This window comes from Aphelocoma coerulescens, chromosome 6 (assembly GCF_041296385.1).
Source record: "Aphelocoma coerulescens isolate FSJ_1873_10779 chromosome 6, UR_Acoe_1.0, whole genome shotgun sequence".
In the NCBI taxonomy this organism is placed as follows: Eukaryota; Metazoa; Chordata; class Aves; order Passeriformes; family Corvidae; genus Aphelocoma; species Aphelocoma coerulescens.
In genome coordinates, this window is record NC_091020.1 from 32,716,881 (window position 1) to 32,743,434 (window position 26,554).

The 26,554-nt window shown below is 39.6% G+C and overlaps 1 protein-coding gene across 7 annotated transcripts in view; it reads left to right on the forward strand.

Annotated features, from left to right (window-relative positions):
• Positions 1-2,060: 2,060 nt before the first annotated feature.
• Positions 2,061-26,554, forward strand: part of PLEKHA1 (pleckstrin homology domain containing A1) — a 31,345-nt gene continuing 6,851 nt past the window's right edge. For 2 of the 7 annotated variants that reach the window (XM_069020194.1, XM_069020195.1), the window contains exons 1-9: positions 2,062-2,218; positions 15,664-15,824; positions 17,224-17,280; positions 18,030-18,075; positions 19,517-19,614; positions 22,006-22,137; positions 22,967-23,110; positions 24,009-24,077; positions 26,222-26,286. In XM_069020194.1, the coding sequence (XP_068876295.1) occupies positions 15,684-15,824; positions 17,224-17,280; positions 18,030-18,075; positions 19,517-19,614; positions 22,006-22,137; positions 22,967-23,110; positions 24,009-24,077; positions 26,222-26,286 (752 nt within the window). In that variant the 5' untranslated portion in view covers positions 2,062-2,218; positions 15,664-15,683. Of the gene's footprint in view, positions 2,219-2,320; positions 2,463-4,493; positions 4,571-15,663; positions 15,825-17,223; positions 17,281-18,029; positions 18,076-19,516; positions 19,615-22,005; positions 22,138-22,966; positions 23,111-24,008; positions 24,078-26,221; positions 26,287-26,554 lie in introns of those variants that run through there. The other 5 variants (XM_069020192.1, XM_069020189.1, XM_069020196.1 and 2 more) reach the window with 5 other exon arrangements.

Consider the following 26,554-nt stretch of genomic DNA (forward strand, 5'->3'; position numbering starts at 1 on the left):
ACAATCACTTTCAGCTGTTGCATTTGCACGTTCCCCGGAGAAGAATACTGAAAATACTGAGCTGTTTTGAAGCCAGGGAGCTCAGCTGAGCTTTAAGCAGCCTCTGTAGCACTACAGTTCATAAAACTAGGAGCAGCATTGTACTGAGAGCACCTCTTATTCAAGAGATAACTTAGAATTATTATTATTAGAGATAACTTTATTTATGTCTCGGACATCAAAGATTCACAACTCCTCATTTTTTGGTTCTCCACATGCAAATTTCATGAAAATACTTTTGTGAACAGCACAAAGGACAGAATATGTCTATATTAAAGTGTTTGTGTCTCAGCTTAAGTAAAGATAGTTCCTTATATACCTGATTGTCTCCTCGCTAAACTGGGAGAATAAGGCCATCCTAAAAGGAAAGTTGCAGTAGTGTTTCCTGATAGAAACTATGGTAAACTACAGTAGGAGGTTTGTTACCCAATTCCAATGAAATATACTCCTTCTTATAAATGTAACAATCTTTTTATCCTTTCCTGAGTCTTACTGTCAGAATATATGGTTATTCAAACCTTGTGTGGGAGGCTGGAGAAAATATTTGCAAGTTAAGGCATATCAGACTGTAGGCAGCTTGTAGATTCCATGTGTTGTGGAATGGCTTTTGCTTCTGTGGCTTTTTGAGTGCAAAAAGGGTGTATAATTTTGTAAAAGGCTGTTCCATGTGCAGTGTGATGGCAGGACACATCCTGCAGTCATTTAATAGCTGCCACAGTCCCAATAGTTCTGTCAGCATGAGAAATGTCACCTCCGAACTTCAGTGGGGGAGAGCCGTGGTGCTGCCCACTGTAAATCGTCTTGCATTAACTCCAGTGAAACACTGTTAAGTGAAAAACAACAACAAAAAAATGTATGAATAATTGTGAATGAAGTCCAAACTGAAAAGCCTCCGGCTCGCGCAGCTGCAGAGTGTGTGACCTCTCCGGGCTTTGATAGGGAAGAGTTGCCATGGGAATGGTGCGGCATTGTTTGCGGCTGACTTCAGCTTTTATTGTTGTGCTCTGATTACAGCTTTTGTTTCACTGTGAAGTATGGTTGTTACATGCCAGCTCGAAACAAAGATGCATTCGCAGGCAGCGGCGGAGTTCAAATGGTTTCTATAATTAGAGATATCACTGCTTTAAGGAAGGAAAAAAAAAATTCTGTGTTACTATTTCAGAAAACACAAAGTTTTTCAGTATAAATTGAATGTCTGCTTAGGAGAGAAGTAACTTCCCAGTAAAACTGGTTAAACATCACTATGGGAAATTGTCATTTGCCACTAGGACCGACAGCAAAAGGCTGTGAGGCAGCACCTGAGCCTCCAGGTGAAGACAGTTCAGCTGCGGGGTACAGAGAATTCGAGTTTTTTGCCACATTAGTAAAGTATACACAGACATGTTATCAACATCGTGATTTACTACATCCTTAAAGCTTGTTAGCTCCAGGATGTCCTTGAGTAAGGGAAGCCAACTGTGCTATGTGTTCTAAGGGCACTGCTGACTCATATTTGATTTGCCATCAGCCAGGACCCCCCAGTCCCTTTCCAGAGCGTTGCTCTCCAGTGTCATTCCCCAGTCTGTCTGTACATCCAGGGTTGATCTATCCCAGGTGCAGAATCTGGCACTCAGCCTGTTAAACATCACATGGTTGGTGAATGCCAGTTCATAGAAGCATAGATCACAAAAGTTTGGTTGGAAGGGACCTTAAAGCCCATCCAGTTCCACCCCCTGCCATGGGCAGGGACATTTTCCACTATCCCAGGTTGCTCCAAGCTCCAATGTCCAGCCTGGCCTTGGACACTGCCAGGCATCCAGGGGCAGCCCCAGCTGCTCTGGGCACCCTGTGCCAGGGCCTCCCCACCCTCACAGGGAAGAATTTCTTCACAATGTGCAACATTTCCTTCCCTGCTCGGGCCTCCCCATTAAAGACAAGATTAAAAGCCCAGTAATTGGACTACAATTCCCATCATGCCCCTCCCTGCACCCCCCCCCTCCCGCGCCGCACTACATGTCCCAGCAGGCCGCGGGGGGTGCGGGCGGTGGCGCGGCGGCGCACGCGCAGTGTGGGTGCCCGGCGGTGCGGACGGAGGCGGCGGGACGAGCCCGTTCCCGGTGCGGAGCGCGGAGCGGGGCCGGGAGCGCGCCCGGGGAGCGCCCGGCTCTCCTCAGGGGGCTCCCGCACTGTCAGGACTCCAGTAAGTGCCTCGGCCCGGGGCGGGGCTCGGCCCGCCCTGGGTGATGCCCTTCCTTCCGCGCCTGCCCGGTGTGTGACCGCGCAGGGCACTGTCCTGCTGCCCCTGCGCCTCTCCCTGCTCTTTTCCTTTCCGTTTTCCCTGGCGGGCGCTCGGCGGCGCGGGGGCTCTGCCCGTGCGTCCCCCGGGGGCAGCGCGGTGTCGGGTGCCCCGGTGGCGCAGGCAGGGCGCTGTCACGGCCCCAGAGGTAGGAGAAGAGGTGATCTCATTGCTCGTCATGGTGTGCTCTCCCTGCGCTCGCCTTCGCCGCTCCGCTGTTGGAGCACGCCGGGAAGGAGCGATGTTATCTGGGCAGAGCCTGCAGGGATGGTGCCTGCGAGGGTGTGGGCTCCCCGAGCACCCTCCCTCGGTTCGGCTCGCCTTTGGGATCCCTCTCCCAGCTGCAGCTCCAAGGAGAGCTCACTGGGGCTGGGACAGCCGGTGTGTAGTGCCGCGTTTGTTTTTAGCTTTGGAAGGCATAAGTTTTGGAGAGGGCTGGGTGGGGAGGCTGTTGGCACGCTCTGGGCTGTGTTCTGGGTTAGCTGTAACCGGGGCTGGTTATTTACTGAACCAAAGTGTCTCTAAATGGATAACTTGACTATAAATGAATGTTAAACTGTAACCACTGTTGTTATATGCGCGGTTTTTATCACCTGTAAAATTCCAGATAGGCATTTGACATGCTGCTAAACTTAACACAGACTTAAATTCTGTATGTGTTGTGCAGCTCTCCTGGGAGGAACTAATGCATGACCTTCATAAAAGGCATTATGTTATTGCATCAAATGTTTGCAAAGTAACATCAAGAGGACAGCAATTTTCTCTTTGGCAGGCTGCTGCTTTGAGGCCTTCTGTAAAAAAAAAAGTCTGATTTTCACTAAGCAGTGTATTGTGTTTACAGAATGAACAGTCTTCAAGTGGGGAAACAGTTATTAGTTAGGCTGAGCACCTGAATTAGGCATCAGCAAAGTGGTGTTACTTACCTGAGTAAAGCTCAGAGGCAGAATCTTTTACAATTTTTTTTTTGGATTCTTAAGAGCTACGTATCTCCATGCTTCACCTTCTTCTCAAAGCAGGGTACTTTTGAAGAGACTACTAGGCTTAGAGCAAGCTGAACAGCATAAACTTCTTTGTTGCCTTCTGATGAATTCCTTGCTTTCCTGACAGAGGCTGTAATGTCTGTAAAGATAAATTTTCTCTTCTCCTTACCTGATCCCATACATGACCCTGCAGGGCAGAGCCATATTTGATCGTACGGTTTTGGGGCCTATGACATGTGAGGAGCGGCTTCTTGCTGTTGAAACCAAACAGGGTTTGCTGGGTTTTGTGTTTTTGTTTTGTTGGGGTTTTTTTTTTTTGTTGTTGTTTTGTTTTTTTTAAAATTTGGGCTGCATTTATTTTGAGGCAGCACGAACACAATCCTAACTGAGGTGGAAATGTGCATGGTAACTTTGACTGGTTGTTCTCTCGTGAGTTACTCTGTCTTACGGAACAGTGAACTTGCATTTTAGGTCCATTCAGTCTTGTTCCCTCCTACTTGTTATTTTTAGTTGAAAGAGTCACACTAGTAACAATACATAAAACTGTCAGGTTTGTGAAGCACAGAAGTGTAGAAATGCTGTTTTCCCTTTTGTCACATGAGGAAGTGTTAAAAGTGGGCTGAAATCTCTTTGTGGCAGAGAGAGATGCTGGGCCTGGTTGATATTTGGAGGAGAGCCTTTTAATTCGGGGATAGATAAGCACTGATGCAGAAAGTGATAATTCAAGAAATAATACATGGGGGTTTTATGTGTCCTGAATATCAGTGAGTGCTACGCCACTGGAGTCAGCTTGCATAAAATAAAAACCTTTGTGTGACTCACTGAGTTCTATTTGCAGTTATCAAACATTGTGGTTTGATTTTGTGAGTGTAGAAAATTTAATTCCGAGTTCATAATTTCTGAAGACATCTATTTTCTTGAGCCATTTCTCTGCTGTAAAACTACATTTGGCCTCATGTTCCATTGTGTAGCTCTGCATTTTAAGGGTGAAATTAAAGAAAAAGATGCACAGTGGGTCAATAGCAGGTGTAGTGTGGTGTTGAAATGTTTCAGTGGAGTGGATGCTTTCGTACAGATTAGAGAACAGGCAAAGAAGAATCACTGTATGAAGAAAGCAGGCAGCATTTTAATGCTTCCCCTCCTCCTTCTCTCCTGTATTTATTTTTCCTCAGGAGTAGTAGCTGAGTGACAGAAGACAGACACACACATGAGGAATACAGAAGGCGTGTGCATGAGGAAGAGACCTGAATGCAGGAAAAGGCCTTGTTTTTTCCAGGTAGCTGGGGCTTGTTCCAGAAGGCAGCAGAGCTATCTCAGCTCGAATAAAGGCTGACTGCATGTCAGAGAGTTGGTGTAGAAGAGAGGAAGTGCAGAAGTCAGTTTTTATTGACTGTAACAGATTAGAAAGAACTTGAGGACATTACTGAAATGAGAACAGATCTCGGCTTGTAACACAGTCTCCAGTGTAGTGTTGGATGTAGCCCAAACTGCCAGGCCTGCAAAATTTTTAATCTGTTTTAGTAGATTTAGAATTCCATCGATGTCTTTATTACTGACTGTTCCTGGTTATTTAAGCTGACAGTTATCATAGTAAATGCAGTTCCTCCAAAGTGCAGCAAGCCAGCAGTGTTGGGAAGTGAGCACATGTTCTAATGAGCAGAGTCCTTGCATGCTCTGCTGTGCTTTTGGAGGTATCCAGCTCTACATCAGTGTTTAGACAAACAATAGTTTGTGATATGAGAGCATGTATCTGTCTTACAAGATGGCTTTTGGCAGGTTTTTTTTTCTCTGATAATTATGAACAATAGAAACAGTCTTAGAAACCACTTACTGGGGTTTGGAGCCAAGTGAACCTTTGTGCAGTTGTATAATTGCATGAAAATACAGGATAGTAACTTACTTCAGTGCCAAAATGGGAATTTAGGTAACTGGCTTTAGCATAAAACATTTTTACAGCGTGGAACAAGTGCTTAAGAAGTCACCAGGAAATTATATAAGAAACACAACAGTCAGTAGTACATGTATTGAAGTATTGCTGTCAGTGATTTATAAAATTATATAAGAAACCTAAATACCATAATCCTAGTGAGCTTCTTTGACATATAAAAATAATGTAACTGCTTTTAAAAAGTCGCCTGCTGAAGAGGTCTGAGTGATGAGAATGGTTCAGGTTTTGAAGTTATACTTCAATGCAGAGAATGACTGAAATGAATTGGAATGGGAGATATGGCTGAGCTGCTTCAAATTTTTTTCTGCTCTTATGCTGATCTTTCAAATTAGGACTTTGAAAATACGTAGGGCTAAGGTCATCTTGATACATGCTGTACCCTAACTGTGAGAAATATTTAGGTACGTGTTGGTATAGGGCTCAATTCTATAAATAACACTTTCTTCTCAGTGCTAGGTAAAGCAGCAGGGTTTTGTTGCTGTTGAGGAAGGAAGCTGGTTGATTGTCTCAGCACTAAGCAGCATTTTCTCCCTCCAGGGACTTGCAGAAACATCTAGAATGTGTAGGTGTTTCTTTAATCTTGAAGAAGGAACTTATTAAGCTTTCTGGTGCAGAACTGTATGAGCCACTTATTCTTAACAGATGTTATCTGCACGAGTAGGGAGTTGCAGGTCTGGTAGACATTTGTGGCATTCAACAGTTTAAACAGTTTTCAGGTTTGAACATATGCCTTTGCCTTAAAATCTGAATAGTTTCAGGTATTTTATGTAGAAGAAAGGTGGTTCAATAGTGAGGTTGCTGCTCTGGGACTTGGGAAACAGGTTCAGCTTACTGTGTTGCCAAAAAGCTTCCTGTGTGGCCTGGGACAAGCTGCTTCTCTGTCCCTCCATTCTCATACTGAGAGTGCAGAGCAGCAGCAGCAGCTCTGCATCACAGGAGTGTTTAGGGTATGTCAGGTTGGACGTGGCCAGGGGTGGTGTTGATGTGGGGCACAGAGCTCCCTTGGGCTGGGAGGGAGAGGTTGAAGACACTGGCCAACTTAAAAACTAGGGGTAAGCTCCAGGCAGGAGGAGGAAAACCAGAAAAAGACGGTGGGAAAAAGGTTTTGACTGGAAATCTCTGGTGTCACTTAGAGAAAGCAAGTCCTTAAAACTTTAAGGAGCACTGCATGGCCTTGTTTGTTTAACAGAATTTTAAAGCAATGCTTAAAATACCCACACAAACATGTAAATCTTTTATGTTATGGTTCTGCCACACCGGGAACAGTAGCAAAGCTCTCTCTGTTCCTTTGTTGGCTGTTCTGGTCTTTGGAAGATGCTTTTAAATCTAGCTAACCATTGCATCCACATGTTTTGGATATCAATTTAGCTCATTTGTTCTGCTGGCATGGTAAGCAAAATCTCTTAAATTGGGCCTGATTTACTGACTTCTCATGTGAAAGAGGTTGAGCTTCTCTACCTCTCAACTCCCCCAAAGGGAAAAAGAATTTGCAGCCGCCTCTAATGGGCAGTGTCTTTAGTAATGTTATAGAGTTAAAATTATTTTGGATTTTAAATCCTTCTGGTGGAAATAGGGCACTGTCATTGCTATAAATTGAAGATGTAGACTAGACAGCAATTATCAAGCTTTGCAAACATGTTTTCATTGTTGAGAGTCAACACTCCCAGGAATAGTCTCTGTATACTGACAGAGAGGTGATAAATTAATTCATTTAATATGTAATTGTTTTGATGTGTATGCTCTCCCTGGGTGCTTTGGTACCCACCACATTTACATCCCATGTCCAAGAAAATGTGTTGGAACTTGTTCAGACTAGTGACTTAATTAAGTGTTCTTCTGTTAAGCACTAGAACAGTTACATGCCAGGTTTGTTGTAAGAGTGAGCAGTCCTCTTAAAACTGCACTTCAAAAGATGTTGTTAAATTTGTTGGTTAACTCTTTAGGGAGGTTTAGAATGACAAATGGGAACTTAGGCTGTGCTAATAATTCAGCTGGCAAGTTATTTCTCTATCTGGTAGACTCCATGCCTGTGTGTGCACCACTGCTGGAAGGTTGGGTAACTTAAAGGATGTTCTTGCTTCAAAAGTGTGTCTGCTGATTCAGGACTTCAAGATTTGGTTTTCTTGATTTTTTTATCATTAACCTTTTTCTTTTGTTTCTTCCTTAAATCAAGTTCGCTGCAGGTGCTGTATTTATCTATAATATCTTCCTACTTTGTGCTGGTGTCCTGATTTTTGGGTGGAGGAGCATGACTCCTTCAGGAGGTCCATTTGCTGCCTTTTTGTGGGAGGCAGCAGCACAGAGTGTTGAAACCCAGCCTGTTGCATGCTCATGGTACATCCAGGACTTCCAGGCTTGTCGGATGTATGCAGGATTTGGGATTGTTCTGGAGCGTTTCTCCCTTGCCGTGTGTAGGTCAGACAGCAATCCCACAAAATGCCAGGAGCCTGTCTGGTACTTTTGGGATTATTCTGTGGATGGAGGGGTGTTACTCTCTCTACACACTGTAACTGAGGTTTTGAGAAACACCTTTGTCAGTGCAGAGCAACAGCTGGGCTGTTATTTGTGTCACCCTACAAATAAGGAGGAAGGTGAGGAAGAAGGCCACCAACCAGGCATGGGCTGTACCTGACATGAGGACAATTCCCTGGGCATATGGCTTGGTTCCAAGTAGGAAGGCTGCTAGAAATGAATTCTGTGAGAAGTTACAGTGAGTGATGTGCTTCGAGTGATGTGTTAGTGTGCTGGCACTGTGCTACAAAACCTGTCTCTGCAGAGCAGCTTTCACTTTATGGGGTTTATCTCTGTGTTGGGTGAGACTTTCATTAAATATGGCAGACTGGGATGTGATTTTTCTTAATTTAAGATGTATAAAAAAAAGGAGGGGGAGGGTAATGTCCCAAAAACTTTGCCATTTGATGGGAGCTTAATTTTCTCCTCCCACCTTGGTAAACAGGAGCTGGTGTGTTCTATAAATGCACATTGGTTCTCTTACATCAGACAGGCAAAGCCCTGTTCTTCCTGAAGAGCTTTCACTACGCTTGCACTTACTGAAGAGCTCTGAGATTAGTCCTAATCTCTGGGAATCCTTGTGTAGGACTGATATAATTGATAAGTGAGCTGGATTCTGGAGGAAATGTCTTTGCAGTAGAGGGATTTTTGGCTGACATAGTGGATTATACCAACACAGTCTGTACTGTAAATATTAAATGAGGTAAAAATTGAACAGCAATGATTTTTTCCTTTCCAGAGTGTTAACGTAGGTGAAGCATTGAACTTTTCTTTATTCTGCATCAAATTTGCTAAATTAGATCTATCAAATCAAAATTGATGATCAGCTTTGTGTGCTTTGCTTTCATTAAATCTTTTTATATCTGTAAAAGGGATCAAACCAAATATTCACCTGATAATGTTCTTTTCATTATTTGATATTTGAAACGAACTGAAAATTTTAGTTATTTACAGCGCTTTCTTTAACAACATAAGAGTATTCTGTGAAAACTGAAGATATAGCTAATTTCCTAAGCAGCTGGCCTTTCCATTTCTTGCATACTTCCCAGGAAGGTCTGTGTTTATTTATACTGCTGAGTTTATACCCAGGATTCAGAGTGAAAATCAGCAAGACTGGCTCAAAAATGGCAAACTTTGTTATTCAACCAGCCTCACCTTCTTTTTGTGTTGAACTTCCTCAAGTCAAATAAGCTTCACCAGGATTTGTAGTTTGATTCAGATGAGAATTTGAAAAAGCTGTGAGTGTGTGGAATTCAAGTGCTTGGAGTGGTTGGCCTGGATAAAACAGGGACTATTATTGAAATTAAACAGGGTTTTTTCTAATGACTAACTGGTAATAATAAGTAATCCTAATAAGTAATGTGGTTATTTCCTGCTTGATTTTTAATTTGTTTTGGTTGTCATGAATGGACACTTTCTATAGAATAAACATGTAAGCATATTCAAGAACAAGGACCTAATTTGTCATATTTGGAGTTTTGCAGGTGGCACTTACTCAAAATTTTGAAAAGGCTGATAAAAAAATTATAAATGTGAATCAACTCTGAACTTGCATTTTGAAGGATTTTAACTAGTATGTAACTGAAATTAATAAGCATTAAAAAACTTGTTTTGAGTCATGTATGAGATACAAGTCAAAGTGAATTAGAGTAACTATATTTTTTTTCCTTTATTGTATTTGTCTCTGGTTATATCTCATTTTGAGTAACTATATTATCTAGGCTTAATATAAAGTGATGAAAATTACATCTGACTTTTGTAAAGACTTGGTGTTATTGAACATGTTCTATCACTGTTTCTCAGCTTTGTTATTTTACTTTATTGCCTTGTAAACTGGTCATCATTCATAAGTTATTAATGGATAAATTTCAAGTGTGTATTTTTATAATGGCCTTGTTGCACAGGATGCTTCCTTTTGTTTGTGTTAGCTCAGTGCATTTAGAGGGACAATTAAAATAATTGTTTTAGCTGGGCAAAAACCATTAGTAGGTGAGGTTGGGTTTTTTTTTGTTTTGTTTTGACTTAAGAGATCAGTGATAGAGAGGAGTTTTGCATCCTGTGCAGTGCATTTCCTCATTCCATCATATCCCAGAGCCTTTGGCTGCTGTTGCAAATACCTTAAAATGGAGGAAAATAGTTTAGTTAAGAACAGGAAACATCACTCAGAGAAATTTCTGCAGAAGGTTTTGAGGAAGTACCAGTCTGTTCCATCGTGGAACTTGTAGATCAGTGCTTGAGAAAGGCCAGCGGATGATGGATTTGGGTAACTTCAAAGCGTTTTCCTTGGAACTTCAATCTTCCTCTAGGACATATAGAAAATTTTCCGAGGTGAAAGCAGCACTGCAGGATAGTATTGAATGAAATCAATCATTTGACTTGCTGAGGTACACTGGAAAAGATGGGAGTGGTTAACTTACCCTGATTTAACAAGTGTTCCTGGAAAACAGCAGATCAGCGTTTTGAACACAGAATCATGACTGGCTAAGACTTAAGTTCAAGATAAGGCTACTGGTTTTGTTAGATGAATCATCGCTGCAATGATGATTTTTCTTTATTGTGGCCTGCTTGGAAGTTGGATTCGGTACTGGGGGAGGGATGTATCTTTTGGCATTCCTCATAGTTTGGTCAGGGATAGGAGAGGTCAGTGCTACTTGTATTTCAGGTTTTTTTATTTGGGAGACTGACTTCTGCTTAGGAATTCTCTTACAGGTGAATACTGGCCTTTTGCAGCTGGTTTTTCCTTCTTTTTGACTACTTTAGAGAGGGAATCTGAATTTAGGAGGCAGTGTATCCTGGAGACTTGCAGGTTTCATTTTCAGATGTGCTTAAAAAGTTGATCAGAGTGTCATAGGCTGCTAGCAAATCAAAGGCATGTCTTTTCTGTTAACAGAAGTATCCAGTGTCTGCTGTGCCCTCCAGGACAAAAATTAATCAGTGGAGGACCTTTGGGAAATTGAAAAGCTGGACTTGTAATTTTAAATCCATCAATTCTGAATTATCTTTTGTTGTCAAAAGAATTGCAGCCAAGTCACTTCTCCAGTTCCTGGATTAGTTCTTTGTGGGGTTTTTTTGTCATGTTTTTTGTACTTTGGAAGTTGTATGAAAGGTGAGCAGGGACATTGTCTCATAGTATAAGTTATCTCTTTAGTGGGCTGCCTGTGCTGGAAGGTTTTCAAGGAAGTAAAAAGCATTTGAACTACTGTCCCTTGAAGATTTATGTGGCTTGTTTTCAGAGGCTGTTCTGAGTTGGTTGTCTTAGGGTTGGAATTTCCTCGTCCCTGCTCCCTTTCCTTGTTCTGGAAGTGCACAAGAAGGAAAGCTTTCATTGCTGTGTTCTTCAGGGGATAAGCAGGACAGTCTGAGCTCATCCCTTCCCCTCGGGAGTCAGTAAATGGTCAGTAAAAGAGATGACCAGCTGGAGAGCAGCTGATTTACAGCAGGAAGCTGAGAGTAATTGCCTAGGCAAAAGCCAGGAGCCCTCACTAATTAAGCTGTCCCTGGAACTGCAGGAAAGACTGGAGATCGCTGGGGATGCTGCTTTACCTTCCCTTTGTGGTGCTGGAGCTGCTGTAAACAGCAGAGCTTAAAAAGGGAGGTGGGGAGGAGGGATGGGCATGACTCATGGCATCATTTTATATTTATCAAGTGGAGGTGTATGAATGTTGTTCTTCATTTCATAGGGATGAGTAAGTAGGTAATGTATGTTTTTTAATCTTCCTAGCTGATAGAAGAAAACCCCAAAGTCACCTCCTGGGGTAAGTTAAATCCGAAGTTCCAAATGTCCACACGTTAAAGAGCAGGAAGTAGAACTGTTGGTCTAAATAAAAGAAATAAAAGTAATAAAATATACCCAAACCTTGGGGAAAAGACATGTAAAATAAAGAGATATTAAGTGCTCATGTTGTGTTTATTAATCAAGCTCTCCTGTGGTAGTGCAAAGCCTATTGCATGGTCTTTTTGTAAGCACAAAATTCCGCTTGCTTTAGTCAGCCAGTGGTCCTTGGTTTGTACCTACCTGTGGAAATGAAGTCAAGGGAGAGATTGGGCCATAGAAATATTATCTGGCACCTCACTTCAGTCTTGTCTAGACTCGTACTTGAAGATACGAAGGCTGCAGCCAATCTGTAATGGAGGTGAACTCAAGAACAGGTGCTGGTGGGAAACTAAAAATAGGAATTAATGTAGGAGAGTTTAAGCCATGTGTTATAAATGGTGAAAAGGAGATGCTCGTGTGCCTCTGCAGGTCCTACTTGTGCAGTCATGCATTTACAGTGAGACTGGGGAAGGTGATCTGGGATTTTTATTTATAGTGGTGCCCAGGAGGCCAGGCAGCCCCCAGTGTGTGATACAAATGTTGGGGAATGTCGGTGTGTGCTGTACCTCAGAGGAAGAGAGTGGGGAGAGGGGAAATCTGAGAGAAGCTGGGCTGATGAGCTATGGACCTACTTAAATTAGTACCCTGCTGCTGGAAAGAGGGATGTAAGGCTTCAAAAATAAGTGACACCTCCTGTCTGGATTATAACACAGCCCTCCAGGAAAAGAATTTTAAGGAGCTGAGAGTTTTCTGAATTCTTACAGAGTGTTACTATACGCCACAAAATAGGTTTTCAAAAATCTCTTAGTTTCTGGTGGATTATGGCAAGAACCAGGAGGAAATGGGCCACAGGGATATTTTTCCTGAAGCAGCACTGTATCATTGACCCACATCTCCCCTGCCCTACCCTTCCACTCCAGGGAGGGAAGGCAAAATGAAATGAAGTTGTAAGTGATCTGCAACAGGTTTGATGCCTTCAGCCTTTCTAAGAACTCATCATCTTTTTATAATACTTGATTCTAGAAGAGTTAATGCACTGTTCTGTACTGCAGGTTCTGCTGCAGAAAATAACTAAGGGTGCATGTAATAATGCTGTAAAGTGTACAGCCTTGGAGATTTTTGTTTCATAATCGCTTCAAATAATTTAATGAAAAATCTCATCTGTGCAAGACATGATCTGTATTCTGAAGACATTTTTAAGATGAAGTTCTGATGAATTCTTAGGTTGGTGGTCTTCCAGCCAGATTTCCTACCCTGAGGAGTTAGAGTTCTGCAATTCCTGATATGAATCATGGCAATTCCATCAGTGCTTTTTTCGTCTGTCTAGAGTTGTAGGAAGGGTATGGTGGTGGTGGTGTTGTCATGTGTTCAGTCCCTTTAGAACTGGAAGAAAGGCACAAATTGATTTTTTTTTTTTTTTTAATGTGCATTGCAAATTGTGGTTCATTAATGAAGGCTGAATAGAATTGCTATTAATTTACAGGGGAATCTTGCCAAGGTGCAATATGGTGTAATAAGCAGGCTTTTAAAACTGGGAAATGGTTGGATGATACTGTGTTAGAATTCAATTTATTATAAAGTTAAAGGGGTTTTTTTTCCTCCTATTATTGAAGACTATCAGTCTAATAGAAGTCTGTAATCCCATGAGGAATTTTAAACTAATTTGAAGAAAACAGCAGTTAGACAATTTAAGTTTGTAGATTAGTGTTAATTTATGCTGTATTTTCATAGAGCACAGAGTAGGTGCAAATAGAATCATTTTGTAGGCTAGAAATTAGCTAGTAGTAATTTGAAATACAAAATATTTATTAATTTAGGTTTGGGGTTTTTTTTTTGTCTGTGAGGGTTGGTTTATTGACAAATAAGAAAAAGCTTCTGAGTCTTGTCTTTTGCCCTGGAAAAAAATTTCAAGTATTGCAGTAGCTCAGCTTTAGCTAATTGTATGTTCATAATGGAGCATTATGAGCATCCTCCTTTCATTTTCCTTAAAAGGATTTCTGAAACATAGATTCTCTTATAGGGGAAAAGTGCTTTGAAAATTCAGTTGGTTTTATTCAAGGATTCTTAATCAATCCGTATCTTGTTTCAAAAACAAGTTTTCCTTGTTTCGTTTTCTTCACATCTGTAGAGAACACAGCTTTAAGTCTGCTCAGACAGGAAACCAGCCACCAATATTTGCTTTTTTTAGGCACAGGGCTTTTCTGGGCTTCATAAACTGTTGTTATGAAGCCTGAAGGGTGTCCTGGAAGTGCTGGATGATTTTGTTGAGGGACCACCTGCCACAACTTAGGGCAATACTGGTAAATGGCAATTTTTATATTCATTTAAATGAAAACAAGGTGTGATGCCAAGTTCTGCCAGATTAGAGGTGTCATTTAGAGAACAGCTACCCTTGAGCTTTCCCTCAGATGTGTTTGTAGGGAGATGTTGCTTCAGTGTGAAGTGATCCCAAGAGCCTCAGTTGAATTACTGATGATTGTTTGTTAAAATAACGATCTTGTCCTGAGTGCTCAAGTGTTTATTTTTGTATTCCTTATAGCTATAATTTGGTTACAGAGCTGGACTTAGATCTGTGATACTTAGATTGTGAGGAACACAGCAAGAAAATTTAGATTGGCTTAGTAAATTTTCTTACTTGATGGAAGAACAAACCTTTGCATATTTAAAGCATTGTTGCTGGTAACACACGTTTTAAAACGTATTTCTCAAAGTGGTTGAACCAAAATTTTGCTTGTATTGTAATTAGGCATATAAAATGACAGCTGTAAATACAAGTATATCTCTACATGTTTGTATATTGATAAAAATCAATCAATCAATTCCCCCAGAAAATGTGGATATCTGAGTCCTTAAAATAAACACTGATTCTCTCCCCAAAACAACACTTGAAAAACTGTGTCTCATGTTTTGCTGTGGTATATCAATAGCTTGCTACAGATAATTATCAGATGTCTGTCTCATTGTGTTGTATGTAAATGTATTTAAATCAAGCAATCTTAAAAAAGTATTAAAGAATTCAAAGAAATGCTAAAATGAAACTTCCACATTACATGGTTAAAGCTGGAAAAGTGGGAAAATGATGAAAAGTGTGAAGTGCTTCAACCTTCCGTGTCTTATGTTAGTATTTTTGGATCTGTACTATTTCTGAATTTTGTAACAAAATGTAAAGACTGAATCATTTATTTCGTGTCCTGGGAAAGATTGGCATCAACCTGATTTTTATCATTTTTAGATGAATATGCAGATTCATCTCTGGTCTTACAAGGCTGGCTCTTAAAGTAAAATGACTGTCCCATAAAATAAAAGGAAGCAAAACCCGTGATGCAATAGGCTGCAGTAAGGCAGAGCCACAAAAGGTGAAGCAGGCAAAATGGCAATAGGTGGGCACAATGCACTTTTTAATTTAATTTTTTAAAGCTAAACAAACAAACAAAAAGCCCCTCCAAACCCCCCCCCCAACAAAAAAAAGCCTGACACCCTCAGACCTCAAGTACCATGAGCAAAGAGTGTTTACCTGTCTCTTGGTGCACATACAACTTCATTTTGGCTATTTAGTGTATAAGAATGAAAAGATGTCTGTTCTTAGACATGGTTAGACATGAAGTGCTTTTTGTAGGAGAAAAATGTGAACAGTGTTTCTAAAAGCTTTTTTATTGCATTTGCCTAAGCAAGATGTGAAAAATTGCATTGGGCAGTCGAGCCACTGACAAAGATTCTTTCTTGGCCATGAGAGGCAATGTCAAAGGAGGAAGCATAACCCCACTGCTGTCTCAATTTTGTGCACGTTGTGAAGGAGAACTTTTATTTTTCAGTGATCTTGTCAAAATTAGTCTTGATGCTCATCTGTTGCTTACCACTTGTAACTTTACACTTAGACTATTAGATCTGCTAAATATATGCTTCAAAGAAGTATGAAAGTTCTGTGTAAAAGTTCGGTGGTGGCGGTGTGGGGAGCAGCTACGCTTCACTTACCCTTCCGTAGAAACTTCTTGAAGCTACTGGTTGAAACTGCTCAAAATGTCATGGGTAGGCACAGAGCAGTCTTAAAATTAGCACCAAGGAACTTTGCTCACCTCCTGTGCTTTTTGTTGTGCAGTGTGATGTCCAGGGTCAGAAATGCCTTATGTGGATCGCCAGAATCGCATCTGTGGTTTCCTAGACATTGAGGAAAATGAGAATAGTGGGAAATTCCTGCGGCGGTACTTCATTCTGGACACACGAGAAGACAGCCTGGTATGGTACATGGATAACCCACAGGTGAGGTGTTCCTGGCAGGAGTTTCCTGGTTTATGTCAAGTTTGGGTTTTCTAACAAATTCGCAAAAGAGAAGTGGGGTTTGGTATTATGGACCTGGAAGCTGGGGAAAAAAAATCATTGACATAAGTGAAATAATTGTAAATCAGTTTAATAGAACCAGATGAGCCAAATCACACACCCAGGTGTTCAGTATCCAGGTGTTTCATTCACCTTTAACCTTACGTGGTAGTGTGTGGTTTTCCTTGCATTACATATTACTTTCCCTCAACAGAATCAGTCATTGAAAAGCAATTTTTAATGAAACCTGCAGTTGCAATCCAGCATGGATGGTGTATGAATGAGGACAGCTTGTGTCCATTGTGATGGAGAGCAGCCATTAGATAAAAGCTACTTTTACAATTTACCTGCATCCCTGTGTTTTCTAGCAGAGGGAAGAACAGATAATTGCTCAAGGTTTGGGCACAGAGACAGTGAGAGCGTAGGATCCAGGTCAGCTGACAAGTGCCTGCTAGAAGAATTTCCATGTACGCTTCTGCCAGGAACAGGAGAGTTAAAAAGCAGGAGTCTGCTGTTCAAAGGAACCAGCAAAAACAAAATGTAAATGAAGTGCAGCTCGATGGATGTGACTTGTGACTGAAGCATTTAGCAGTTCTCACTGAGGAGAAAAAGAATTTCTGGAAGTAAGACAGACTTCAAACATTTGATCTCGATGAGTGAAACGAAGCAATTCAGGGCATGTGGACAAAATCTTGAAGTGCTGTAGAAATTGCAATTCCTCAGAAGTTTTAAGGCTTAAATGATATTTGCAGTGCACACCCAGGCCTAGGTTAGGCCTTTTATTTTACATGTACAAATGAAAGGGTTTCTTGCAAGAGGCAAGTTGAAACTTCTTGATTTTCTTCCACTGCTTTAGTTTTGAAGAACTGTAGGGTTCTTATAACTATGTGAAGGCCATTCTAAATCCCTGAAGTGATTGGAAAATATGTGAGATGGCCTTTGAAGTATCTGACATAATAGATGAATGTCACTTCTTGTCCCTTCCGCCTGCCCTGGTCAGAGTACATGAGACTCCAACATCTGTTAAGGAAAAAGTATTCTTTCCGGATTTCCTGGATGCAGACCCACAAGAATCCTTTTTCCTCTAGTAAAATACATAAACCTCTGAAACAATTACTATTTGTATTGTTTCTAGCAGTCTTTCTGTTTTTAGTTGATTAACAGATGTGTGTATAATAAACAAGTAGTTTAGATCCTGTTTCAAGCATACATTGTGCATTGTCTATAAAAATATGTAGGATTTTCTTTTTGTTTGTGGAATTGCTTGTTTTTTATGCATAAAAGCTGACTGTGGTATGAGAATAAACTGGTTTCACTTTGTAACACATGTGATTTGTTTCAGAATCTTCCCTCTGGATCTCCACCTGTTGGGGTCATTAAACTTACCTATATTTCAAAGGTAAGATAATTAATATGTGAGATACTGGTTAAATTCTTGATGGTAACTACCAAGGGCCTCAACTTCAGACAAATTTAAATGCCACTTACTCCTTTTGCTTCTGTGATACTCCTGAGTTAGAGAGGTGTTACAAACACTTCAATAGATTCAGGTTAAAATAAGAACAGATTAATTACTGTGTTGCCGAGGTTTATTTAGTGATTTCAAACCTCAGCTCTTCGTGCTCACAGAATTGATATTTCAGTTCTTTATGAGTATTTGAGTTCCCATTAGTCTTGGAGAAAATATAGACCTTTTATGAAGGGGAAGGTAAGTCCTTGGGTGTGATAGCTTGCAAATAATAATGACCTTTAGTAGACAGGACAGAAACATTTCTAGAAAATTCTTAGTTCTTTACCCTCTGTGTACAGTTAGTTCTAAATATGTCTGAAAGGGAACTGTGAACTAAGAAAGTTTCCATGGTTAAATTTGTAGCAGATTCTGCATTAACAAATAAATGGATAAAAATACTTGACCTTTTCTTGGCTTTCTGCTCATTTCTCATTCTTCCTTTGCATTTTTTGTTGTCAATACTGCATCTTCCCACCTTCCTTGTTTGTCTTTCATTTTGATTTTTAATTCTTGTTTATCATTGTGCCCGACCAGCTTGCTGTGCTGCTAATCTTTGAATTTACCCACTTGAAAGGGAATAAAACTTGTGATATCTGATGTGTCTTTTGTGACATTTATAATCTTAATTTCCCTCCTAGGTTAGCGATGCAACTAAGCTGAGGCCAAAGGCAGAGTTCTGTTTTGGTAAGTTCTGGTATGTGCTGTGTGCATCAAGTGCCTTCTTCAGAAATTTGGAACAAAGATAATGTTCTGCAGTTCTGGTACCAGCTACAGCTGGTAGTGTTTAAAAAGTAGCTTGTATTCACTTTCTTCTTTAGTATGATGGAAATGTTGGCTTCCTCATAAGGTGTTCTTGTGTTTTTTCATATTGCAGCTTAATGAGGAGTAGGTGAGAGCTGTTTTTCAGATGTCTGAAGTTTTTGAGGCATTAATAAACACTAAAACTTGTTTTCAGAAACGTGGCATGCCTGTCAGCTGTGAAGACAAGAAATGTAACTATTAAAATCTGTTTTACTGATAAAAGAGTTGATTTAATTGATCCTGAAATACTGTCAGACAATGCTCTTAGGTCAAATTTCAGCTTCGGTTGCTGCACAGAAAAAAAAAAAAAGGAATTTTTGGGGTGCCTTCTAGGTTTAAACTTGTTTAAAATTTACTGAAGCTTTAGATAATCACAGAGCTCCTTCTGGTTTTAGGCAAGTTCGTGGTGTGTCAGTTCAGTGCCATCTACAGATTCCTCTGCACATGTGTGGAGGCCTTTGTCTTCAGCACTTGTAAGGTTTCTCCTGTCAGTGGGCCAGCTCTAAAACACCTTAATGATCCAAGATGCTGGCTCAAATGTCTCTAACCTATTAAAGTGGTTCTCATACTTTCTACAGGAAAAATACAAATTTATTGTCTTTTTATTCAGATGGTTTTAATTTTAAATTTAATTTTATTGAGATGGTTTTAATCACTGTACACCTTACAACCTATTTCAAGAATTAGCCATGATTTTTTTTTTTGCTGTTACACTGAAATTTGTTTGTCCTTTTTAGATAAAAGATGCCAGGTGTTGTGAGGTAGAGATATAAACTGACTAAAGTATGTTTCTCTGCCAAGTCATTAAGTACAATAAAATTTGTGTTACAGCTGTCTTAAAAGTTATTTGATCCTGTGCATCTCGTACTTAGTAATTAATACTGATTTTTCCAGCAATAAAAAGATTTTTTTTAAAAAGTAACCATAGTCATGTTTATAATGTTGTCACAAAGGATAACAGATTCTGGGCAGAGGATTAAAAGGAGAAATTGTAGAAGTCCCCAGGTATAAAACTTGTTGCTTGGGGAAATTGAGAAAGAGGAAATAGAACTGCAGAATAGTTTGATAAAACTTAAGACTTCATAAAAATCATTTTTCAAAGTCTGTATGATGCCATTTAAGTGGAGAGCTTAAATTACTATTTTTTTAGAATAAAACAGTCAAGTGGATTCGTGTGTCTTAAGGTGACTTTCTAAAAAGAAATGCAGCAGAGCACTTATCTACTTTAGATGGAATTTTCATCTGAAATAAAATCTTTTCATGATGATGTTAAGTTTGCTCTTAAACTTCAATGTTCTTAACTTTTCATAATGGTTTTTAACAGTTATGAATGCAGGGATGAGAAAATACTTTCTACAAGCCAATGATCAGCAGGACCTAGTTGAATGGGTAAATGTTCTGAACAAAGCTACCAAAATCACAGTAAGTGGTCGAGTTGATATTTAGCAGTGCTTTCCAATGGTGACTGTCTCAAGGTGCTTAAATGTAACCTTTGCCTCCAGTTTTTATCACTGCAAACAAGTCTTGGCTTGGCTTTTCAGTACTTGGAGAAACTGTACAGAACTCCCCCTTAACTTGAGTTTAATTTACTTTTTGGAAATTGGACAGTTGGGATTATCTTTTTAATTACAGCATGGGATGTTTTCTAATAATTTAAAATTAACTGTGCACATTTAATATTATTTGAAATATCCAGAAGACACTTGCAAGCAATGACAAGATACATATATTTTTCCCTGCTGTCTGAGGTTGGTATTTCTTAAAGTATCACTAAAATACTGATCAAGCACATCATGCCAGGCTCCAAAGGCTCTCTCCTGATTTCCACGCAAAGAAACATTAATGGTTCTCCTGGTAAATGTTAAATTTCTGGTTTGTACCAGGACAAATTTTTATCTCATGATAGAAACCTCCACGTGTTATCTCAGTCTTTTCAGGAGGCGGAAGTTACGGTTTTGTTTTCTCCAGTTTTGGGGAAGTGATGACAATGAACATTTCTGAGAGCACACCCTGACAAAGAAGGGGTTGTAAGCATGGGTGCACACATTTGTGCTTGTTGTCAGTGATTTTCTCATTTTTAAGTTATCTAAGGATGCTTACATAGTTCTTTGCGTTGTTTTAATGTAGCCCATTCTTTGGGGTTCCAAAAAACACTACTACTAAAAAGTGTAATGAATTTTAAAAACCCCAGAAACACAAAACCCTCTCACTTGGGTTTTTCATGAGGAGGACGCACCACAACCAGGCCTGAGCTGTTTCCAGTGGAAGAAATAAAGTGAATAAATAAATAATTAATTGCATCAATTTAGAGTGAATGCTATTTATCATCTGTTTAACTTGCATTTTAAATGGCTGGCAAAATCATTAGTATTTTGTCTTTGAAGGGATGAGCCTTTGAACCATTCATCTGTTCACAGCTCGAGTACAGTATTAAGTACAGCCAATTATTTAATCAAATAATTAAGATCACTCAATTATTAATTATAATATGAGCATTACTTGCTGCAGACTGCAATCCTCCAAGATTCATTGCATGTTTTAGTCCTCTTGAGTGCTGATAATTTCAGGATGACTGTGAACCTCTGCAGATTAGCACACTCTGTACCCGTTTTTGAGTGCTGTTTGAAAATGCCTTCGTGTGAGGAGGTGGTTGTGGGCTTGGTCTGCAGCATTTTCAGTAGGAGTTTGTGACAGCTGAAGCACTTGCCCACAAAGCTGTAGCTACAAGCCCTTGCTCTTGGAAGGCTGAGGCTTATGAGTGTCTTATCCTTCAGTGCTGGACTTGGCTGGAGATGGAGTCACTGGCAAAGGGGTGGCCAGCAGGACACTGTCCTAGGCTGACATCTGCTCTCAGCACTGTCTGTACTTCTCTGCAGGCTGTATTTTGTAAAATAAGCAGTCCTGGGCACAGGAACTTGAATCACAAACTATAAAGTAGCTTTGTTTTCTTGTCTAGATCAGTTCAGTTCCAAGTTTTGAATGTGTCACAGTCTTGGATGGACAATTTGTGTGTCCTCCTTTCTGAAGGAGTTTGTATGTCGTCTGTAAATACCCAGTAGGTTTCTGGGTGGGGTATTTGGGTGTGACACTTGATCTCTTCTTGTTGATCTAATTCTTATATTAGAGGTGAAAGGAGATTAGAAGTGCAAATGTCTTAGGTAGTCAGTGCATTTCTTAGGTTAAAGAAGTTTACTCAGAAACCCGAGTAAACATTTTAGAGCAAAACACAAGGAAAGCAAATTCCTGTGGAGTTTTGATGGCTTTAGGTCCACATTTGAGAGAATTATCTAATAGTTATTGAGAGTTAGAAGTAGGTAGGCAGGGTCCTTTTGGACAGAATTAAGCAATGTATGTGTGATTAATGGGGGCAATAACACACAGTCTTCATGCCCAGTACATGTGAGGATAGATGTCACACTGGTCAGACACCCTGTGTGACCAAAGTCCCAGTGTTTATGGCCTTGCTGTGCTGGCTCTGCAGGCACTGGGGCGTCTCCACTTCTTACTAAAACTGAAAGCAGCTGAAAAATAAAGAACCAGTTCTATAAATTAGCAGTGCTTCTTGAAGATTAAGTCAAACACTTTATGGCAAAGCTTGCAACTGGTTTCATCCAGTGAAATGTCTTTATTGGCACCAGTTTTCTCTTGAGCACTAAAGCATAGTAGTTATAACAGATTTTTGTGGAAGCCATTTCTAGCCTTTCACAATTAGTGAACATTTGTTAAATCCTGCTGAAAATGCCTCAGAATTCTTGTGGAATGTTTAGGGCTTTTTTCATGAAACTGGTGTCAATTCTCACATTCCAATTGCAGGTACCAAAGCAGTCTGATCCTCTCTGTCAAATGGATAATGCCAATCGGCAAGCTGAAAGCCCAGGTGGAAAGAAGCAAGTCTCTTACAGGACAGAAATTGTTGGTGGTGTTCCCATCATTACTCCCACCCAGGTAAAACCCTCCAAACAAGTGGGTTATTATTTGATGCAGGGAGCTGTACTTTTATATGCACCTTTTATTCCTACTGAGTGGGGGATTCTAAGGATTTTATTCCTTTTATACATCAATTTTAAAGAATTGCTTGAATACTGATTCTTTTTTTTTTTTTGCTCACACATCTGTTGTTATTATAATAATAATCTTATGTCTGTGTGAAACTAATTGTTGGTGTTAACAGTGATGAAGTTCTGCCCCTTTAACAGAAAAAAGTTGCAAGGAAAACTGGGCAAAAAAGTTTGAGAGGTGGGACAAGCTTATGGAAGTAGAATCTATGCAGTGCTAAAGATAGAACTGAACCTGTTGCTGAAAGATTCCTGAGCTGAAAATAGTTGCAGATTAGATGAATATCATGTAAATGACAGTATACTCCCAAACTGCATTAAAAAAGTTGGTGAATTCTGATGTCTTGTAGTCCTAGAAATAACTTTTTGTTTGCTGTAGCTGCCTCTAGTGTTTTGCCCATGTTACAAGTTTGCACTAAATACATGCATGAGTTTAAATCTGTACCATATTTTTTACTGAGTGTTTGTCAATATTATTTGAAAGTACTTAGCACTTTCTTAGTTAGCTTCTAAGAGGAGCTTACAAGGACTTAGCCCTTGCAGAGTCTCAGTTGTCTCTGGAAATCAGTTAAAATACTTTGTTCTTTCAAACTGAAAATGGGATTTGTGAGCATGGGATGATACAGTTATTTCCTATTATAACTAGTATAGTTATTCCTTGACCTTTAAAAAAATAACAAACCTGAGAGTATTCTGAACTTTCCTGCTTTTGTTTCTAGAAAGAAGAAGTCAGTGAGGGCAGTGAAGGGGCTGACAGGAATTATTTGAAGCGGTCACAAAGTCACCTTCCTTATTTTGCTGCTAAGCATCCCCCAGATAATGCCATTATCAAAGCTGGTTACTGTGTGAAACAAGGAGCAGTGGTAAGTGTTATTAAAAACAAAAGACAATCACCAGGAATTTTATTACTACTGACAATAATAAGGATAACTAAAGATAAAACTTATCATCCAGTAGCATTTAATTTATAGCTGCATTACTTCCCTTCAGTGTGATGTTGTTGAAGATATTTTAGCAGGGTGAAGTGTGTGCACAGACCTCCATGTTATGGTTAGTGCATGCAGCTGGGAATTTTCCTGCTCTACATTCTGTACAGAGCCTTATTTTGCTTATTAAAAACATCTAAATTGGGACAGAAGTTCAGTGCCTGCTTCTTGAATCAGTAAAATGTTTAGAAAAAGCTGATTTTTCGGTTCAGAGGGAGAATTGTGCGGTTTATCAGACTGATTAACACAAGTGGAGCTATTTGTGTGATGCTTTGCTAGAAGAAGGAACAGATAGCTCAGATTAAGCAAGATACACATCTCTGAGTTCTCAGACTCTTTGTATCTTGGATTATGAAGCTTCTTTTTGTGACATCCCTTTTTTAGTTAAAAATAAACTAGAAACCTGTGATGTATTCTCTTTCAATTTTTCCTAATTCTGCTGTTGAGTTTCTACAGTTTGAATAAATCTTATAATAGAAAATAGTAGCTTAAAGAATTTTTAATTTTTGCAGTTTTCATAAAAATTTATTAATTGGGTAGAGTTGTGCATCATTATCTTGGGGCAGTAAAGATACAAAATTTGTAATTATAATAAACTGCAGTGAAGACATAACTCAAAATTAACAGTTATGACTAAATAGGAATTACACAGCATCATATACTATAAATAAAAATTAAAATTATAAATATAATCCAATATATGCATAACACATGACATGTAAGTATTTTTTTTATAAATAAAATGTATAAGTATTTATTTCTTTTCCCTTAACAGATGAAGAACTGGAAGAGAAGATACTTTCAGCTAGATGAAAACACAATAGGATATTTCAAGTCTGAACTGGTAAGTTTACAATTCTGTGTTATTTTCCAGTGACAGTTGCAAGAAGATCTGGAGGAATATGCTTGTATTTGAAAAATGTGCTGTGCTGCTCCTGCAGCTCTTGAGTCTGTGCTGTAATTACTTCTCATTATTGGGAAGAACAAAAAAATTCATAGGGCAGCCATTAATTTATACTTCAATCAGTTTGGGAAGCTGCCTGTAGGGCACTGAAAAACAGTAATAAAATACACTCTACAGTCACCCTGATTTTTGTGTTAGTACCTTGTGTCATTTTGCACTCTCATATAATTGTTTGTGTTGTTGCAATAGCTGATCACTGTGGGAGAGACAAAACTGTAATCTTGCAATTCTTCATTGAAAGTTAGAATTATGTTTTCCCATACAGATGATGGGATCTTCTCCCACACTCTTGTTTCACCAGGGCAGCCAAGATGGACAAAAACCTCTTAATTTTCTGTTCAGAAGCAATACTTGCAGAGTTTCTTTTAGTTTCGTGATCTTTCTTCTTCCCTTGTCACTGTAAGTTTTGGGCTGATTTTGACCAGATGTTGTGTGCCTTCAGGCTTCATTTTAAAAATAAATGTCTGGTTCTGAAGACAGTTAAGTGTGGGATTCCTTTTTCTGGGAAAATAGACTAAGTGTAAGAAAATCTGTACCTTAGGAGTGAAGCCTGTTTTGTAGGGTATTATAAATGCAAAGGAATTGAGTTTACAGGCCAAACATACGATGTAAAATGTCAAGAACCCAAATTTCAGGCCGTTTCTATAGTGAGCTTTGATTTCGTTTCTAATGAGGGCATCTCTGACAGTAGCAGGAGTTTGATCTTGCATCATTATCTTTGTTAAGCTGTCAACTTAACAGTTCTGACTCATTGCCTATAAGAAACCCTCTATTTTTATTTAAAAAACAAATCTGAGCTCAGCTTGCTCACAAACAAGTTCTAACCCAGTGAAGAATTGTACTGTGGGAGACAACCATAGAAGGATGGTAGAAATACCTGCACTTTTAGTGTTCCATCATGCTCCTTGAGCATGTGTCAGTCACCAGGAGCACAGTGGAATACAGGCAATATGGGACTCAGAAAATTGTGATTTCTGAGCTGAGGTTTTCCCTCCAAGAGGTGTCTGTACTCCAGAGATGCTCTTGCAGTTCACAGTTGATGTGTTACTTTGAAAACGCATTGCATTGATGGTTGAATCTGAGAACAACAGAGAGGGGATAAGAGCACAATAACTGAAAACACTGGGATTTAAACTCTACGTGGATCTGCTATAGAGCAAAATGATCTAATGAAAACTGCTCTTTGAGGTAGGTTACATCTGGGTGACATTTGCTGTTTGCTCAGCATAAATCTCCTAAGTTATCTGTTACAGCAATAGTAGGGGAAGTCATTCCAGAGCTGAAAGTTTTTGTTTTATCTGGAAGTTGTAGCCAGCTGAAGCAATCCATTGTAACTTGGCTTAAAGAAAACAGAGTAGGAGGTAAAATAAGTTGTTTGTTTGTGGTTTACTGCAACAACTACCGGAAAATAATAGTATGTGTGACAGTATGTTGTCAGGGGAAACATGAAAGTGTTTCTGTTTGAATGTTCTCACTTTTTTCCTGTTGTGTGAAACACTTATTTTTGTTATGGTAACAGAATTTCCAAATGCTTTGAGAGTACTTGCTCTTTCACTGGTGTTACAGGACTGGTTTCTTTGTATTACTTTTAATTGTATTAAGTACAGGATACAGTTAATCTTACTTAAAGCCATATCATGAAGGCCAATTAACAAAGCATCTTTCATGGTAGCATTTCATAGCAAATTAATGTAATCACAGTTTTACTTAAATGAGCTGCTCGAGGCCAGAGTCAGTTGTCTGATCTGGTTAGAGGAAGAGGACAGGGTGGTTGTCTTCATTATGGCATGGAATTAATGTTTGGGGGGAGCAGGGTTTACTTCTTGGTTTGTCCTCCTCATTGCAAGTGCCATGGCTGGTTTAATACTTACAAAAGCAAATGAAATTTGGTTGACATCACTTTTATCATAAGTGACTGCCTTGAAAGTCTCATGTATGTGAGTCGGCTGTCCTGGCCTCTGGCTTTCAGTTCTAGTTGTTAGATAGACTATACTAAAATATGCAAATATGTTTGTTTTTTTCAGGAAAAGGAACCTCTCAGGGTTATACCACTAAAGGAGGTCCATAAAGTTCAGGAGTGCAAACAGAGGTGAGGAGGGAAGCACTGATGCCATTACATGGGGTGGAATTCCCTGCTTGGTCATGGCCAGGCTGCTCCTTGGAGAACTGTTCAATAACTTCACTTGATGTGTGCATGTGGTGTGTTCTCTCTTTATGGGACAGCACATGGTTTTGTGCATTAAATGGGTTTTGAAGGTTCTGTATTAATGTGTTTCAAACCTGTAAGTTTGGACAAGGGTGGAACAAGAGAATATCATGGAACCAAGAGTTCGAGATCTGTGGGTGCTGTCTCATCT